Below are 18,931 nucleotides of genomic sequence, written 5' to 3'. Positions count from 1 at the left end.
AAGACAAAAAAAATGTAGAAAAGAAAAAGAAAGCCAGAATTGTTTTTGTTAGCCTTTTGGATCACGCGTCCATAAAAGGCAGCAAATCCTGGTGTAGGGCAATGCTCATGCTGCAAAGAGAAAAAGAATTTTAAATCTAAGCAGCATTACATATTTAGAAAGATCTGGGGAGTAATAAAAAAGCCCGTGTGTGAATGTGTGTGCGTGTGTATGCGTGCATGGCTTTTTTAACAGCTGTGTGGAACAACCTGTTTTAAATAAGAACAAAGGTGAACAAAGCCAGTTGTCAGTGTAGCTCACCAAATTAAGTTTTTAGTGTGCATGACGTAAGCCTTATAAAACATATTGCTTGAGATATAACAGCACGGAGTCCAACTTGAAATCTTTTTTCTCAAGATTTTCCTACAAAGTCATGTTTCAAGAATTTATTACCTCTATCTTCATTATTTATTTGCATTCGGAAGGCCCAAGGTATCATCTTTAACAGCAAATTAATATCAGCCTCTGCCCTCCCTCAGTATCTGAAGTTTTCATGTTCTATCAAAATGGCACTGAACTCGTATCTCTTAAGCTCATAGCAGGCAACTGGATAAACAGAAAGTGAAGGACAAGTTTGACTTAACCAGACGAGTTTGACTTACCAAAAGAAAAAAGAAAAAAAAGGAAAATTAATGATGGAAAGCTTTTAGTTTTGGGTTTTATGAACAAAATATTCAGTCTGGAAAGCCGCACAGGGTGCTTCTCTATGTACCTAAGCACAAACCCGGTGTTTTGCTTTGAACAAACAGAAATATTTGGGCTTTTTGCATCATGTTAGAAAACTTGGAGAGAGTTGCAAGGGCTGCATTCCTCATAAATGTTACATATGTTGCTACACTGAAGATAAAGAGCCAACAGAGAGTAGAGGAGTCCCTGGAAAGATTACAAAGCCCTGCTTACAGAAAATTTTGTATTAAGTCTATCACTGGTTACAAACCTCTACAATCTACAAGAAAAATCCACTGCTGTGCCCAGTTCAGTGGATTTTAAAGAGAGCAACATGTCAAAGAAATGTGTAGTCTTTTAGCACACCATTAAACAGTTAAACCAATTCCATCTTTTGCTTCCCAGTTACTCTCCTCTATAGCAGAGACTGTGCCAGATGCACAGGGCAATTTCTGACTTTCAGAGGTGAGCAGGAATTTGGAATTCCTATCTATTCACTCTCCTGCTTTTATTTTTTGTGATTTTCTTATCTGGTCTCACAATGTTGCAAGTACTGCTTTATTCAGGAACGTGGTTCTTGGACAATGTCTTCCCAGTGAAAGAAAAGCTGTGGAGGCTGAAGGTCTAGCTGACCTTCTCTGTGACATCCTACAAGATGTCTTCTGTACCTCAGGTGCTGCTGTTGTCTTGGGTACCTGGAGGGGTTGGCCTGGTGATGGTCCAAACATGGCTAGTGCAGACTGTAGGTATGGCACTACTGTGCTCTGCTTTCTCTTAACAAATCTTGCACAGTCGGCTCACATCCAGACAACTTCTGTGTCTGCATCTCATTTCATGTGCTTTTATTTCTGGGTTATAAAGCAAGACAGAGGAGCTGATGGTCAATCCTAAGTGCCCTATCAGCTGGTGGTCACAGGTGCCATTGGTGACTACCTTGAGGCAACATGTATGGTATATGTTGCCTTGTCTCTGTGATATGGCCTAATCAAGATCTCTTTCAGATGATGGCCCTGAACAGATTGCACGGAGAGTCTTTGATGCCTCCATCCACAGAGGTCCTTAAGACTCAAGCGGAGCAGGCTGTGTGCCAGCTACTCCAATGGGGCCTGCTTTCAGCCCACACCTGGATAAGATGTCTCCAGGGTCCTTTCTGACCTCAATCAGACTGTGGTTTTGTGATTTGGCACCCTGCAGAGGACGTCATTGGTGTCCTTGTGACTCTGCTTGCACCAGGGTGGTGGGTTAGACTGGGGCAGGCTTTGGGCCATCCTCTGGGTATGGCCTTTTGTGTGTCCCTTACTAGGCAGGGACGTTGGTAGTGCCCTCAAACAACCTCTGGTCTTCTCACGGCATATTATTAGTTTATTATTTCTTAGTTTATTATTATAGTTTATTATTTTTATTATTAGTTCTGGCTACTGATTTTTTGCTGCCAAATTGGTGACAGGTAGCGGTAACACCTTGAGGTGTGTGGTATGGACAGGACACACATGGCTGTTGTGAACGGTCAGATTTGATAAGATGGGTCTGAACCTGTGGTGGTTTTCCCTTCTTTAAATCATATCGGTGCAAAACTGGCTGCTGAAGACACACAGATCCTTTCCTAATACAAATATCAAGTAAGGATCCCATTGACATCCCTGGAATGGAAGAAAGAAGAGCTAGGGCCAACAGGAAGGAACATCTAAGAAGGCTGTGGATTTAGGAGAGGTGAGAGCTGGAAATGGAGTAGAGTGGTGAGGAGGAGCCCAGGACTGAGCAGTGGTTGCTGCAGGACTGGGACAGGCTGTGCCGGGAGTGCAGAGTCTGCAGCCAGCCAGGTCTGGGTCTGAGCCAGAAGCAGCAGCAGTGGAGCAAACCCTCTGCCAGCAGGTAGCTAGCTCTGAAACCTGCTTGCAGAGTGCTCTGTGCTTCTGGGAGCAGGTTGCCTTGAGGCTGCCCTCCTGCTACTGCTGTCAATTATTTTAAAACTCATGCCGCAGACTTTCATGGAGGTGATCTAAAGGATCTAACAACTGTGATCCCTCTACATGCCACACTGTTCTATCTCAATAGTGAATATTTATTTCAGTGGTTTCCATTATGTATGTGTAGTTTTCCCTTGTTAAAGAATGTGTAGCTCTACCAGAACAGTTAGTAGGTCTGCAAAAGGAAACAAGTAAGGACAGGGTAAGTAGATGAAGCAAAACATTTGTCTGCTCAGGGCATGTGGGTTGTGATCATTTCTAATTGTGTAATCAAATGAGGGTTTTGTGCAGAAGCTTCTCCTTCGACACTAAAGCAACAGAAATATTTTGGGATGCATCAGCTTTGCATACAGGAGGCATCAATTTGTCTGTAGCAGTGATTCTAGAAAGTAGCTTCATTCCATAAAGTGTTTAGTTCATGAAATTAGGGGAGAATGGAAAGGGAGAGCATTATTCAGGCTAATATGTGTTTCCCTGGAAAGTGTGACTTGACCCTTGTTGAGCTCATGTGACACATTTCCTCCATGGCACTTGTAAAGTCACATGAAGCTGATTTACATGCGTTATGATGTTTTTACACTGAGCATAACTCCCATTTTGGGCAGCTTGTTGAGGCTGGGGCTTGGATGTGCCAGGGCTCGAAGGCAGATGGGGCTGGGACCCAACTGTCATGTCCTAAGCACCCTGAAGCCACTGTTCCCACCAGCCCCCACCCCATAGGTTTTCTCTTTCCTACTCAGAAACCTGCAACTGTGCTCAGCAGTTTGATGGGCATGCGGAAAATAAGGCCACAAAATGTGAGCATAGAATCAATTGTCAAGCACCTGCTTTGCAAATGAGCGCTGCTCAGCCAGCATACTGAGAGGGGCAAGGGTCCTAAGGAAAAGTAGTGAAAGGAACTGAATAGTTTCCCCAAAACGTAAATGCACACTTGCCCGTTTCTGTGGATAATTGCATTTGATGTGATATGCTTTCAGTGGTTTGGGGTAGGAGAGGCTTCCTGAGAATAGGGGGTGGGCAGCAAGACGGGGGAAGAGCAAAGAGGGAAAGAGAAGGGGAGTGAAAAGGGGGAGAGCAGAGTGGTTTCCAGTTCTCCTGATGAGACTGGAAAGGTGACCATGGCCAATGGAAGGAGCTGTCAGGAAAATGGAAGGAATCCCCAAATCCCTTCGTGTTACTTTGGGAACAAAAAGGCCGATTGAAGACATTTTATTACAGGGATCTGTCAGAATGGTGATTTCAGACCTCATACACAATCTGTTGCTGCTGTGTACGAATTTCCCAAACCAAATATGCACGTGCATCAGACCCCCAGAGGGTTTCTTCATCTCTCCGTGCCTCCAGCACCGGCTCTGCCGCCCCGCACCAATGGAACGCGGGGGCTGAACCGAGGAACCTCTCCTGTGCGTAGTAGCTCGGCTCAGGGCAAGTAGCAACCTCCGACATCAAATGTGCGCTTTCCATCGCTCGCCTACGACCTGCCCGCCTGGCGGGGCTGCGAGCTTCTCCGGCGCTGGCTACTGGCAGGGGGGCCTGGAGAGCGGCCCGCGTTGCTACGGGCAGCCCCGAGCTCAGCCCCGGCCCGAGACGGGCTCCTCCGCACGCCCGCCGCCGTGCCGCCCGCAGCCCGCCCGGAGCCCACCATGGGGGGCGGGCAGGTCGGCCCCCTCCCCTCGCAGCCCCCCTGCTCCCGCCGTCGCCCCGCGGCCGCCGCCCCGGCCCCGCGGCACGGCCGCCGCCTCCCCGCTCCACCCCTTCTCTGCCCCGGCCGGCGGCGCGGCCCTTCGCGAGCGGCACGGCGGGGACGCGGAGAGACCTGAGCCGCGGCTCCGTCCCGCCGTCGGGGGCAGCGCGGTGGCTGCAGGTGATTTATTTTGGTAGCTTTAAAAAAACAAAAGCAGTCTAATTATAAGGTAAGATCTTGGCGATTTATTGTGTTGGTGTTATCTTTACTTTGTACTTTTTTTTTTTTTTTTTTTTTTTTTTTTTTAAATTCTCGTTTTCCACTATTTTCATTTTTTATTATTTTTATTTTCTTTTTCATTTTTTTTGTTATCTTTTGCTTAAGTACTTATCCTTTCCATTACTGTTAACTATCTTTTCTGTTGTTTCGCTGTGTTTACCTTGAGTGGTGCCGGGCGCTCTCGTACCTGCGCGCTCCGCCCGCCTGCGGGATGCGGGCAGCAGCGAGGAGCGGGGCCGGGCCGGGTCTGAGGAGCTGCAGGGCCGGTGCCGAGGTGGCTATGGAGTCCGCAGGTGCACCGGGGGTTTTCGGGCTCCGAGAGCCGCAGGTTGGGCAATGCGGGCATCAGTGTGGGTGACTTGATTTGGAGCGGGGTGGGGAGGTCGGGGAGGTGGAAATGTTTGTGTTTGTACGAAGTCAGCACCAGAAATTGGCAGAGGGGAAGAAATTACAAAGACAAGCTGCATGTCCTCTTAGATGGAGAAAATGTTTCCCATGGTATCATTTGGAAACTGTCATGTAGTTCTGATGCTGCAAGTGTTGATTTGCTTTGGATATGCTTTGATGCAGTCACTTCTCAGAAGTTAATTCAGCAGTAAAGAGTGCATGCTTTTGTTTTGCACTTTAATTTTGCATAGAGAATAGCCACAAAAATTTCTCCCTGTGTTCACCAGAAATAATAACTGTTCTTTTTACAAGTTTTATTCGTTTTCAGTGTTGATAGATTCTGAGGTCAGATCAATTGACAAACAGCTTGAGAAGTTCCATAGCAATTCAAGTGCATGTCTCTTTGCTAGATGGCTTTCATTTTTGATGGATAGGAAAGAAAAAGCAAAACAAATGTAGTTCATGACTTTCCCTGCCCTAGGACCTGATGTCACCCATCTTCTCTCTGCTATTGGATATGAGGTGGGCATGAAGTTGGGTGTGTAGCTATGGGGTGGGTCTGAGGGAAGTCCTTCCAGGGCTCCCCCACCACAGCCATGTGAGTTACTGCAGACTGGCTCAGGTGATGGGTTGCCGCCCCCACCAGCTGCCAGCCAGCCCATCCTACCCTCATCAGGCTGCTTCTCTTGCCATCTCAACAGCTCACAAAGCAGGGTGGAAGTCATTTCACCCCAACAGAAGAAATGTGTGAGTTATAATGGTAGAAGAGAGTGCTATGGGAGTAGTATCTCTGAGGTGGCTTTGTGCTGGAGTTCTGTGGACCCTGGGGCTCTGTATGAGTTCAGTTAAAAGGTGCCCCAGAGACCTCACCTGCTTTCCACCCTCTTCCCACTCTGCTGTCCCTGTCTCGATGGTAGGAGAACAGCTCTTCACACCACTCTGGATCACTCTACATCTCTCATGGGTTCTCAGCTGAACACCTGGGGATCTCTTGGAAGCTCACCTCAGCCTTCTTGCACAGCGGAGTCTGAATGCTCCTGTGCCAGGTCATGCACATCTTTTAGGAATCACTGTGCATCTTACCCTGGATAACTAGAAACCTTTCTACATTTTCTTAAAATACTGTCGCCACGTTGGAGAAGAGCTCTTACCAGCCAGCAGTACCAGGCAGCACTTCCCGGTTTCCTATGCTTGTTGTATTTCAAATGTGTTCATGAAGTTTATTAGAAAGCAAGGCAGTGCTTACCGATCGCTCTTTGTAATTTCTTTTGCAAATGTAGGTAACACTTGGTGTATGATTTTGGCTCAGCTCTTGCTTCTTCTACTTCTTTTACTGTTTACAGATAAACTCAGTCCCATCTAAAATTTAGTAACACCCACCAAAGCTTTTCTAGTATGAGGCTATTGCCTTTATGAGCCACCAAAGCATCATTCTCCAGCTGTAAGCTGTAGCTCGTGGTGAAGTCTCATTCTTGTCTGAGGACAGGTGCTGTGAAGATGATACTGTGAGGTTCCTCCTATGTGTCTCAGTGAATTAACTTTGCACGTGCTGAAATAACGCAGGAAAAACCATACATGTGGTTAAACTAAGTCTGTAACCATAGAAGAGGCGTTGGGCACCTCCCCAGCACACCCTGTGTGCTGGTCTTACAAACCAAGTCTGTGCTGTAATCCAGCACTGTCTCTTACAAACACACTGACACAATAGCCAGACTTGCTGGCAGCAGGCATGTAGCTGAGGGGGAAAACTGTATGGTTTTGGCCAGGTTTCCTTTATGGAAAAAAATGCCTTCTAGACCTGACAGAGTGCTCAGCCCCAGCCTGAGCAAGTCATTCAGGACTGTTAGGACAGAGCTTAGGCACATAACCTTGACAGAAGTAGCTGGGCCACTTCCCTGGAGTGTTCAGCAGCTGTTGGTATCCCAGCTCATTTGAAGCTTCTAGGAGAGAAGGGGAAGCAAAAAGGCCCTTCAGCCTCAGACTCTGAGGAAGTGGGACAAGGGAGGGCTGGTTCCTTTCCCCCCAACCCTTCACTCTTGTTGGCAGTTTCCAGCACACACTGCTCGTGAAGAAGGTTAAAGCCCAGTCTTTAGCTGCTATCCCACTACTACTGTGTCTTCCTGTTCTGCAAGCTGAGACTGATCTACAGATGTCTCCATGTCCTTAACCCCACTGCATTGCACCCACCAGCTTTCCTTCTGCTGACACAAAAAGAAAGAAAGATGAGGGAGGAGCACCTGGATCCTCACAGCAGAGGAGGCCTTGCATTCAATGCATGACTTGAACTGTTTGTTTTGATATAATATGTAGGGAATCACAGAATGGCCTGAGTTGGAAAGGAACTCGAGGATCAAGAAGCTCCAACCTCCCCACCACAGGCAGGGCCAGAAACCTCCACATTTAATACTGGACCAGGCTGCCCAGGGCCCCATCCAACCTGGCCCTGAACACCGCCAGGGATGGGGCATCCACAGCCTCCCTGGGAAGCCTGTGCCAGCACCTCACCACTCTCATAGTAAAGAACTAATCTCATTAGTGCTTTCCACTGACAAGCAGCTGTTTGTTAGGATCTGCCATCACAAGGCACTGAGCAGACCTGCCTTCATCCCCCATGTGAGCTGGATGCTCAGCCCGTGAGACTCTACTGATGGCTGTGGGTTATATAAGTTTATCCAAATAGTTCTCCTCACCTCTATAAAGAGATAAGCAAAACAAGACAGCAAATGCAGGGACGGGGCTCAGAGTTCCAAACTATGGCCTTGTCATTGTTGTCACTAGCTCACATTTCATTATTAAAGTGCTATAAGGTTTTTTGGTTTTTTTTTTCCCCTCTTTTCCTTTTTGCTTCTTTTGACCGTAAATGCAGGTGCTTTCAACCTCCTGACAACCTGGAATGCAGTTAATGCTCTAGATGACACATTAAGGACGCGTGCTGTGAGTCTCTGCAGTGCTCTCAGCCTTTAGCAGAGCCCATGCAGGCCGGCGTCACTTAGCAAACAGCAGCAGCAGTCAGATGAGAAGCCTGATAACAAACCCTTGGTGAGGGTCAGGATGAAGCAATACCATTTCACAGTCCTGCTGAAATTCTGGTTTAGCTGCTGAGCTGTAGGAGTTAGACAGGAGACAGAAAAGCAGGAGCAAGCTCAAAAAAAAAAAAAAAAAAAGCGTTATTTTAGTGGTTAGAAATAACACTGAAAAGACACAGATTTTGTTGATTCATTTGGCACCTGTGCAGATCTGGATGTGCTCCATCCATCCCTTAAAGAAGAAGCTTTCCTGAATGTGGAAAAGAGAAGCGTCATCAAGCATCAGCGTTCTGTGAAAGCTCACTTGTCAGACCCTGGGCAGTCTGGTTCCACCTTCTAAAAGCTGAGGCAGATAAAATACTCCATGGTGCTTCCTACCCTGTTCAATATGCACATGTAAGCTACGTCACCAGGTTGTATTATCGCAGCTAAGCTAGTTTATTTTTGCCTTTCCCAGTGCTGCAGATCCAGTTATTCCACACTTCTGAGCCTCCTGATAGGCATGGCGTGGTGACAGTGCTGTTGTGCTTTCTTCTTGTGTTGCTCAGCCTCATCCCTGGCATTTCTTTGTCTCACATTAACAAGCAGGTATTCCTTTTGTTTTCTAGGGAGGGACTTTCTCAGCCTGATAGGCTCTCAGATAACTGTGGGGCAGTGAATTGCTCTGTGCTCTGCATCGCATCCTGGCTACCTGTACTGCTAGGTAAAATCACACACATCCTCTCTATGAACAGCCTGGCAATTCAGAATCATAAGCAATGATCTGAACATCTGCAGATAGGCTTTCAAATGGAAAAAATCCTAAAAAAGAAACAAAGCTGTCTTCTGTTGTTTTGTTGGTTTGTTTTCTTTTTTTAATTGATAGGGGCCACCTTCAAATTTTCTCTTTCTATGAGATCTTGTGTTCTCATATACAAGTTAATGACTGGGGAGATGGGTTGCTCAGAGCCCCACCAGGCTGGCTCCCACTGTTCTGTTGTGGCAAAAAATATTTTGTGAGAGGATGTGTCCTACTTTAAAAATGTAGCCTGGGGGAGATAGGGAGAGTTCTTGGCAGAGCCTTTAGTATAAAGCAGTGTGATAAAGTAGCTGGGGAATAGATTGCATGCTAATAAAGTTTGTCCTTGAGTGTGAAAAGTGAGTGCCTTGTGAATAGCAGCAGGTTTTTTTTTTTTAGCTTTTGATACTCCAACGTGACCCATAATGAGGCGTACATAGACCAGCTTGTCTTTTCAGTCCTTTCCAAAGAGCTGCCAAAACTAAAGAGATTTTTTTTGTGACCCAGTAAGGTTGGCTGCAAGGTTTGTTTGTTTTTCTCTCTCCTGCTGGTTCCTACTATTCTCTTACATCCTATCTGATTTGTTTTCGAACGCATTCTTCAGCCCTCTCCTTCCCTACCTACTGTATCCTGTTCTGCTTTCTGGCTTCCTTCTCTTTTCTCATAGCTTTTCATTCCAGTTCCTTCTGGTCCCTGAGGGATGAGGAGTGAAACATTAATAGCTGGCTGGTTTATGAGCTTAGAGTTCAGGTGAGGGCTCAGGAGACATCCTTGGTGCACCATATTGAGCCCCAGAGTTCTCTGCAGCACTTCATTCCTGGGGCAGCAGAGGGGAATATGTAACCGTGCTTCTCTCACTACCACTTACAGTGCAGAAGTTCAGACAGCCCTCCTGATAAAGTTGGTCTTTGCTGAAACTTGTGGGTTTCAATTGCTACAACTGAAACTGTGGTGAATTGCTTTGCTGTTAGCACTTCACTGTGTGTTGCAGTTACAAAGAAATTTGTTTCATGAACAGGTGAGCAAAGCAAGTGGATTTGAATCATTACACTACACTTCCTTATAATGAAGTTGGTGCTTTGACAGTGGCTTGAAAAATGTGCCATTTCACATTAAATTCACCATACCTATCTGTCATCTTTTTTGAACCATACTGCTGCTTTTGCATTAATGCACTAGTAAGAAATATATCCCTCTGTTACTTGCAACTATTTATTTTTTATGTCAGTGTATTCTCAATATAAATAGATATAAAATAGGGAGTGTGCTTCATTTCCCCATTGAAATGTTGCATGGGTAATGGATAATGCAATTTGCCATGCTGGAAAATGTAGGTCTATATTATCTTTCTGAGGATAAATCTGATTTGTGCTTTTGTATTTCTTGAAAATACATTTAAGGTAAGCTGTAGCCAAAGGTTTGATGACTTTTGTAGTCAGCATCTGCTCCCGTAGATGGCAATGTGACAAGGAGAACAAACCTTTTAACATCCGTTATCACTGTGCTGGCAAATTTCTCTCAGTATTAAATGGATTGGTGAGTAGATAATAACTATATCCTGATAGGATATGAAATATCCTTACCAACGTCATCCTAAATGAGAAATAAACATAAAAGCATTAAAAACTGACGTCTCTGCTATCTAGATGTGTATAAAATCCCAGTGTCTGAATTCAGGATGATTTGATACAGTTTTCAGTTAAATTTGTAATTTAAGATATTTTGGCTGGGGAATGTAAATGTGGTAGGTTGCTAATTGCTGAAAGATGACATAGGTTATTAATGGGTATAAAAAGAAACTTGCTGAAAGTGAATTAAAAAGAGAGAATTACACCAAATTGAGAAATGCACCAAGTACACATATATTGTAGTTTAATGCATTTGTTCTAACTTGTTTCAGGTTAAAGAAACTACTGGAGCAGGAGAAGATCTATCAAGCCCGGAAGGAGAAAGAACACACAAAGAGACTCAGTAAACTAAGAGAAGAACTAGTCAAGCTCAAATCATTTGCACTCATGCTGGTGGATGAAAGACAAATGCATATTGAACAACTTGATCAACAAAGCCAGAAAATACAAGATTTAAATCAAAAACTAAAGGAAGAAGAAGAAAAGCTTAAAATTGTTACTGCAAAAACAAAAGAAGATGGACAAAAACTGATGCGGTTAGAAACAGAACTTGAACACAAAACATCATCATTTTCTCAAGAACATGAAGAGATGACTGCTAAACTGGCTAATCAAGAGTCACATAATAGACAGCTAAGGCTCAAGTTGGTTGGGTTGACTCACAGAATAGAGGAGCTAGAGGAAACAAACAGAAGTCTTCAAAAAGCTGAGGAGGAACTTCAGGAACTAAGAGATAAAATAGCAAAAGGGGAATGTGGGAACTCTAGTTTAATGGCAGAAGTTGAAAACCTCCGCAAGCGTGTACTTGAAATGGAGGGAAAAGATGAAGAGATCACAAAAACCGAATCCCAGTGTAAAGAGCTGAAAAATAAACTGCAGGAGGAAGAGCACCACAACAAAGAGTTGAAACTTGAAGTGGAAAAGTTGCAGAAGAGAATGTCAGAACTAGAGAAGCTGGAAGAGGCTTTCAGTAAAAGTAAGTCTGAATGCACTCAGCTACACTTAAACTTGGAGAAAGAGAAGAATTTAACTAAGGATTTGATAAATGAGTTGGAACTGGTTAAGACTCGAGTGAAAGACCTCGAGGCATCAGAAAGTAAGTTGGAAAAAGCTGAAATAAGCTTAAAAGATGACCTAACGAAGCTGAAGTCATTTACTGTAATGTTGGTTGATGAACGGAAAAATATGATGGAAAAAATAAAGCAGGAGGAAAAAAGGGTTGAGGGTCTAAACAAGAATTTTAAAGTTGAACAAGGGAAAGTTATGGATGTAACGGAGAAACTGATAGAAGAAAGTAAGAAATTCTTGAAACTGAAATCAGAAATGGAGGAAAAGGTGTCTGTTTTGACAAAAGAAAGGGATGAGTTAATTGTTAAACTGAAAAGTGAAGAAGAAAAATCCTCAGAACTAAGCTGTCGATTTGATCTGTTAAAGAAAAGAATTGATGGTATGGAGGAAGTGGAGAGAGAAATTACAAGAGGTCGAGCCAGAAAAGGACCAGAGCATGGCTGCCAGGAGGACAACAAGATTAAGGAACTTACTATTGAAATTGAAAGACTGAAAAAACGGCTCAAACAACTAGAAGTGGTTGAAGGAGATTTGATGAAGACAGAAGATGAATATGATCAGCTAGAGCAGAAATTTAGGACTGAGCAGGATAAAGCTAACTTACTTTCTCAACAGCTGGAGGAGATGAAGCTCCAGATTGCCAAAAACAAAGCAATAGAAAAAGGTGAAGCAGTGAGCCAGGAGGCAGAACTGAGGCACAGGTTTCGTCTGGAAGAGGCTAAAAGCAGAGATTTGAAAGCAGAAGTTCAAGCTCTTAAAGAAAAAATCCATGAGCTGATGAACAAAGAAGACCAGCTTTCTCAGCTCCAAGTTGATTATTCAGTTCTGCAGCAAAGGTTTATAGAAGAAGAAAATAAAAACAAGAGCATGGGGCAGGAAGTTCTGAATCTAACGAGAGAGTTAGAACTTTCTAAGCGTTACAGCCGTGCTCTGAGGCCCAGCATAAATGGACGAAGAATGGTTGATGTTCCTGTGACATCCACAGGTGTGCAAACAGATGCTGTGAGCAGTGAAGCAGCAGAAGAAGAAACTCCAGCTGTGTTTATACGGAAATCCTTCCAGGAGGAGAACCACATTATGAGCAATCTGCGACAGGTAGGTCTGAAAAAACCCATGGAGCGTTCTTCAGTGCTTGAGAGATACCCCCCAGCAGCAAATGAACTTGCAATGAGGAAATCCTGGATACCGTGGATGAGAAAGAGGGAACCTGGCGCTCAGACTAGTCCAGATAAAGGAGCCCGAACCCACGGTAACACAGCACATCCTGGGGAGGTTGTCCTTTCACCAAAGCAGGGTCAGCCTCTTCATATTCGGGTGACACCAGACCACGAGAACAGCACAGCTACTTTGGAGATAACCAGCCCAACCTCAGAGGAATTTTTTTCAAGTACCACTGTCATTCCTACTTTGGGAAATCAGAAGCCACGGATAACCATCATTCCCTCTCCAAATATTATGCCCTCGAAAGGAAAAGGAAATGAAAGCCCACTGGGCCCAGACCGTTCCATGTCTCCAGTCACTATAACAACATTCTCCAGAGAAAAGTCTCCAGAGGGAGGCAGAGTACCTTTCGCTGACAGACCTGCATCACCAATTCAGATTATGACAGTGTCAACATCTGCAGCACCAGCAGAAATCTCTGTTTCTCCGCAGTCACAAGATATGACCATGGGAAGGGCTGTTTTCAAAGTAACGCCAGAAAAACAAACTGTCCCATCTCCGATCCGTAAATACAACTCCAACGCTAATATTATTACAACAGAAGACAACAAAATCCACATCCATTTGGGTTCCCAGTTTAAGCGCTCTCCTGCTGCTGCACCAGACAGTGCAAGTCCTGTGATAACAGTCCGACCAGTGAACATAGCAGCTGAAAAAGAAGTTGTCACTGGTACTGTCCTACGGTCACCCAGGAACAACCTGTCCCCACGGCCTGCAGCAAGCAAGGTGACAAGTACTATCACTATAACACCTGTGACTACATCCTCCACACGAGGAACGCAGTCAGTGGTAAGCAGCACAGTCCCATTTTGTAACCTTCATGGTTTGAGAGACCAAAAGGGAAAGAATAAGTGAGAAGAGGAGAAACTCTAGGCTGCCCTACATGTGTTTCATATATAGGCTTAGCTATAAGATCTGAATTTGCTTGTGATGGAAATGAGTAATTTTATGTCAGCATTGGACAGTGATACAGAATCATAGAATGACTTGGTTTGGAAGGGACTTTAAAGACCACCCAGTTCCAACCCCATGCCATGGGTAGGGCTGCCCCCACCAGATCAGGCTGCCCAGGGCTCCATCCAACCTGGCTTTCAGTACTTCTCTGGGCAACCAGCTCCAGCACCTTGCTACCCTCTGAGTAGAGAATTTCTCCCTAATATCTAACCTAAATCTTACCACTTTCCTATCACTATCTGCTCATGTAAAAAGTTGGGCTTCCTCCTGTTTATAAGCACCCTTTAGTATACTTTTGTCATTATCTCCCAAAGGAGTAATTTTGAAAGGAAGTCCATGCAAAACTACTGAGTATAATGGCAGTCCTGTAAAATTCCAAGTGAGAAAGAGATGGAGAATGATGGAGATGACAGCAATTTTTACTAAGTACAGATTCTGACTTCTGATAATACTCTTAGTGGTTTTTGGCCCAGCTGGAGAGTCCTTAGCATCTGATAGTGCAGGCTGATATTTCTTTGGTAGAATCTCGTTATATTTATTATTAATCAATATCTGCTGTAATACTGGACTCTGAAGGAATGAATAGCCAGACTTGGTACCATTGTTTTGTGCTCCAACTCTCCTTCAGCCAGTGGATACTAGGGTTCTTCCTGCCCCACTAATGTTATCAGCTTTTCTAAGTGCTCTCTCTACCACAATTTTGCTGCTTTCTGTCTATGTTGGTTCCTTTTTTTGTTAGTGCTCTCCCTCCCTAAAGATTTACTAGGCCTTGGACATCATTTTGCAATGTTTTAGTTGGGAAAAAGAATTTGACCAACACACAAAAGCAGCAGTACCGTATTAATCCCAAAGCTTATTTAGCTAGACATTAGCCTGTAGCAGTTACTTAGGGTAAGACTATTTTAAGTGGATAAACAGAGAGTAATGTTTTCGTCAGTGTCTGTTCCCAATTGGCAGTAGGTAAGTATTTCTTTCTGAACCAGAGCCTGTAGCCACATCTTTGTGTTTAACAGACTGTAGTGGTGTTTTCTTCTATCTGTTCTGTGTTTTGAACTTGTTTATTCTGTTGTTCCCACAACATCATAGGGCAGTTAATTCATTTGCGGGCTACAGAAAAATGCTGGGGATTTTTATTACCTTTTACTGCAATACCTTAGTTGGTTACAGTCTCTGTCTTGACATATACTGAACAGTCATGCCCTGTTCATTTGCACGTGTCATTTAGGAGTGGACTCAGGTAACATATTCTTTAGCCAAGCTGAAATGTCAAAATGTATTTAAAGTACCTTCAAAGATATGGAAGTACTTCCACACTTATAGGCAGAGGTTGCCATTCCATTTAAGGCCTCTGACTCATAGAAATTTGCATTTGCCATGCTGATCTATTTGGGATTGCATGTGCAATCTCTCCTCACATGTATAGTTCACTGGAGATGTTTTACAGGGACTCCTGTATTCTAGAAGCAACTGTTCATTTTTTCAAGTCTCAGGTTAATTCATTTATACACTCCTTTCTCTCTCAGAAGCTTGGAAAGCCTATTTTTGAGAATTCCCCATTCTTTTTTACTGGATGTTTGACTCTTCTGTGGCGATGCACTGAACTGTGGCAGACAAAACATTTTTTCTTTTGTTTTCATCTGGCTAAAACGTAGTTTCTCTCATCACTTCATCGCTGATTTGGAGTGTAAGGAACTAGCTCAACCATTGGATTTACTTTATCTTTTGCTTTCCTTTGTGTTTTAAGGCACACGTCAGATTAGCAGGGAACTTCTAACAAGCCCAACAGTGCTTTTTCCTCCCTAACACTCTGAATAAAATAGAAGTTGTATATTCACCATGTGTTTTGCAAGTGGCTGGTTTATAAACACATTCAATACCCCTAGACAGGAAAAATAAGGTGTAATCATTTACTAACCTTCGAAGAAACCAACATGGGTAATGTTTTGAGGGTATGAGCTCATAAAATCAAAGAAGACAAACTACAACAAAGCCGCTTTCTCGGCTCACTGGTTTTGCTTGTTTTTCTTAGCTCTCTTTGTACAAGGTATTTTTTACAGTATTCTAATGCAGTGCAAAGGGGAAAATCTGAAATTTCTAGCTCTTATCTGTCACAACAACAAGTTTGCAGCTACTGTTTTTATATTTGAAAACATTTAACCCATCTTCCAATTTTAATTTGTAGACCGATCTTTAGTACTGCAGGTGAAGGTAACTCTATAGAGTGCACATGTGGTACTGTTCAAGGTTCAGCCTGTGGTGTCTGCCTGCTCGAGAGACCAAAACCAGAGACAGTGGCTTCATGGTGGATCAGATGGAGAGTTGAGGGGTGCTACTGTTGATTGGCAGCAACCCATATGGTAGAGTGGCTGCAGTTATCCGTCTCTCTTAGTAAAGCCTTTTTCTGAGTCTGTGATGGTTTTGACATAGAGAAGAGGGGACACTGGTCTAAAGAAATACCAGGCTCCTGCGGGAGAGTTGGGAGGTTTTTGAGCAGTTAACCAAAAAGATCAGTCAAAAGAGGTATCTCTCTGTGACTGTCTCCCCTGGCACCTGAACTCACTGGCTTCTCTGAGCGGGGTCTCGAAGTTTTGGGGGTACTTCATAGAATCACAGACTCATTTGAGTCCCTTAAATTTCATCTAGTCCAACTCCCCTGCAATAAACAGGGATATTTACAGCTAAATCAGTTGCTCAGAGGCTGGTCCTGCCTGACCTTAAATTTCTTCAAGGATGGAGCATCCACCACATCTTGGGGCAACTTGTTCTAGCACCTCATTACCCTTATTGTAAAAACCCTTTTCCTTAATGCAGCCTCCTCTCTTTTAGTTTGAAGCCACTTCCCTTTTTCCTATCACAACAGACCCCACTAAAGAGTCTGTCCCCTTCTTACAAACTCTGTTTAGATTCCCTGGACCTCCAAGGTAGGAGTTCTGTTGCATCCTTCAGCCCCATACTGATATGATGGAGGCTATCCCAGTTAGACTGAATTCAGTGTTTAACATATAACCATAGCCACTTTGATTTCAATACCCAAACCCACCCTTAAGCTTCCAGTTGATGGTAACTGCCTTTCAGGATTTAGTCACCTAAACATACCTCCTTTGTGCCATTTCAAGCACTCTCAAGTACCCTACCTAGCTTCCAGCTGCTTTATCGGAGGTCGCAGGTCTCTTTAGATCCCCTTTTATCAACTGGCCTTGTGCAGATAGCTTGAATAGCCCACAGCATCTCAAATTGCAATAGATGCTTTTATGTCAGCCAGGGAATTGAACCGTTTCTGTCTAGGACAGGCTGGTCTCTGATCTGATCAAGAGCAAATACTGAAAACACATCTTTGTTATTAAAATATTCCAAAAGCGATCATATACATGAATACTCTCACTCCTTCTGCACATCCATCAAATACAGTAAAGTTGACCGTAGTGTTCCAGTAGCACATATAGCCAGGTCTGAGCCACTGTAAATTCACCCTGCCTTCCTGTAAAGCCTCTCTGCAGGCTGCGTCAGAATTGAGAGCATTCCTGCATCAACCTGAAGAAAAGATACAGCCTATGATCACACGGGGCTGGAGGGGACTGCTTGCAGGTTGGCTCTTGGAAGGAATTACCAAGAGGCAGACGTTTGTATGTGTTTTCTGTCTCAGACGTTGCTGAAGTGTACCGTGTCCCTTGCCTGCTTCCAGTGCTACCCTGCCAAAGGGGATGGCTTGTTGAAGGGCTACGTTTATGCTGTTTTCCTTGGCTTAACAAACACAAAATGCTCTTGCAGCTGTCTGGGAAGTGGGCATTAGCTTCCATAGAATCAACATGTTTGTATGCCACAACGAAGGAAGCTAAAAAAAAATGTAAAGCCAGTTAGAGTCCTTTTCACACTGATTTCCAGCGATTTAGGCTTGAAATGAGTAACTTGAAAGCACCCAAATCCTTCGTTAATAATTTACATGCGAATAAAGCTGAAGAAATGCCTGGGATTCCAGCTACTTCGTTTGATTGCCTCATGTTTACAGACTGTGGAGCTCTTTCAGGGAACACAAGATGTTTGTCATTTAGGTTCCCTGGGATGTTGACATATTTTCCAAGGCTGATGGAATGCATTTGCATGTTTTGCCCTACAGAATTGTATGGGTCTAACTTGTTTTGACATCTACATGTGAGTTCCATATTAGCCTTTAGACTACTATTGTAAGTGTTGCTTTTAGTTATTGAAAATGGCTTCCTTCCTGCCAGGCAGACAGCATTCAAGTTTTCCAATTGTGATTTTGTGTGTGTGTATGTGTGTACACACAGAGGTTTGAACTGGCCTTAGAAGATTAAGGAATGGTTTTCCTTTGAATACTCGGGGTGCAGACAGACGGCTCTGATGCTCCTGGCTGGAAATCCTTCAAGAGAGAAAAATGTTCCTTCATGGAGCACTTTTAAAAAACACTCTAAAGTAAATGAATATGTGTTAGAATTAATGCAGTCCTCTAACCCAGTGTTCTTCAGAGGTTTGCTTTTATTTTGTTTATATACCTTAAGTTGCAAGATTTGGTCATTTAGCAGACAGCTGTAGCTGGGATTTCTGAATCTCGTGTTCTGTTTTGTGAGAACAACGTATTCATTGATTATCTGAAAATAAAGAAAGCCAAACTTGACTTGCAGCAGAGATGCACAAGTTGTCATTGTTAACATTTCTATATTGCATGCTGCAGAAGGTAGGAGATGCTTTTCTCTCGGAACTGTCATGATTACGAGTATTTCTTTGAGGTCATGGTCTGTAAGGGGGTAACTTCCAGTTCTGGCCAACATTATCTGGGCAGAAAAGACGTGTTGTCTTTGAATCTTTTTGTCCCATCCTAGTGGTCCTTGTATCTTTACACAATGAAATTCAGTTGCCTAAACGTGGATGTGGATTGCCATTCCCAGAGCTGTGGGAGGCCTGCCTGGCCTGTGACTGGCACTCTAGCTGGGCACAGATCTGTGGCTGTTGCCAGCACCAGGCAGGAGGGTTGGGTCCTCAGCTGGCTTCTCTCCAGAATAAAGAAACATTAAAAATTGTTCTAGGCTTTGGTTTATTATTGCTGAAGTCCACAAACTTGAGGATAAGAGTGCTAGGGAGGTTGTTGCCAAGACAGAGTTGGTAGAATGGCTGTCTGCCCTGCCTTGAGGTAGCCCTGGCAAGGTCTGACCCAGAGGTCAGCAAGCTGTGGCTGTGACTCCTGGAAGAGAATTCTTTCCCACATCCTTTTTCCTGCA

At 44.0% G+C, this 18,931-nt stretch overlaps 1 protein-coding gene across 6 annotated transcripts in view; it reads left to right on the top strand.

The window, feature by feature from the left end:
* FILIP1 (filamin A interacting protein 1) overlaps positions 1–18,931 on the top strand; it is a 107,225-nt gene that overhangs the window by 77,690 nt on the left and 10,604 nt on the right. For 5 of the 6 annotated variants that reach the window (XM_072330811.1, XM_072330808.1, XM_072330807.1 and 2 more), the window contains one exon: positions 10,727–13,532. In XM_072330811.1, the coding sequence (XP_072186912.1) occupies positions 10,727–13,532 (2,806 nt within the window). Of the gene's footprint in view, positions 1–4,397; positions 4,586–10,726; positions 13,533–18,931 lie in introns of those variants that run through there. The other variant, XM_072330813.1, reaches the window with a different exon arrangement.

Source organism: Excalfactoria chinensis, chromosome 3 (assembly GCF_039878825.1).
Source record: "Excalfactoria chinensis isolate bCotChi1 chromosome 3, bCotChi1.hap2, whole genome shotgun sequence".
Classification (NCBI taxonomy): Eukaryota; Metazoa; Chordata; class Aves; order Galliformes; family Phasianidae; genus Excalfactoria; species Excalfactoria chinensis.
The sequence above is the reverse complement of the archived record's forward strand: the minus strand, read 5'-3'. Positions and strand labels throughout refer to the sequence as shown.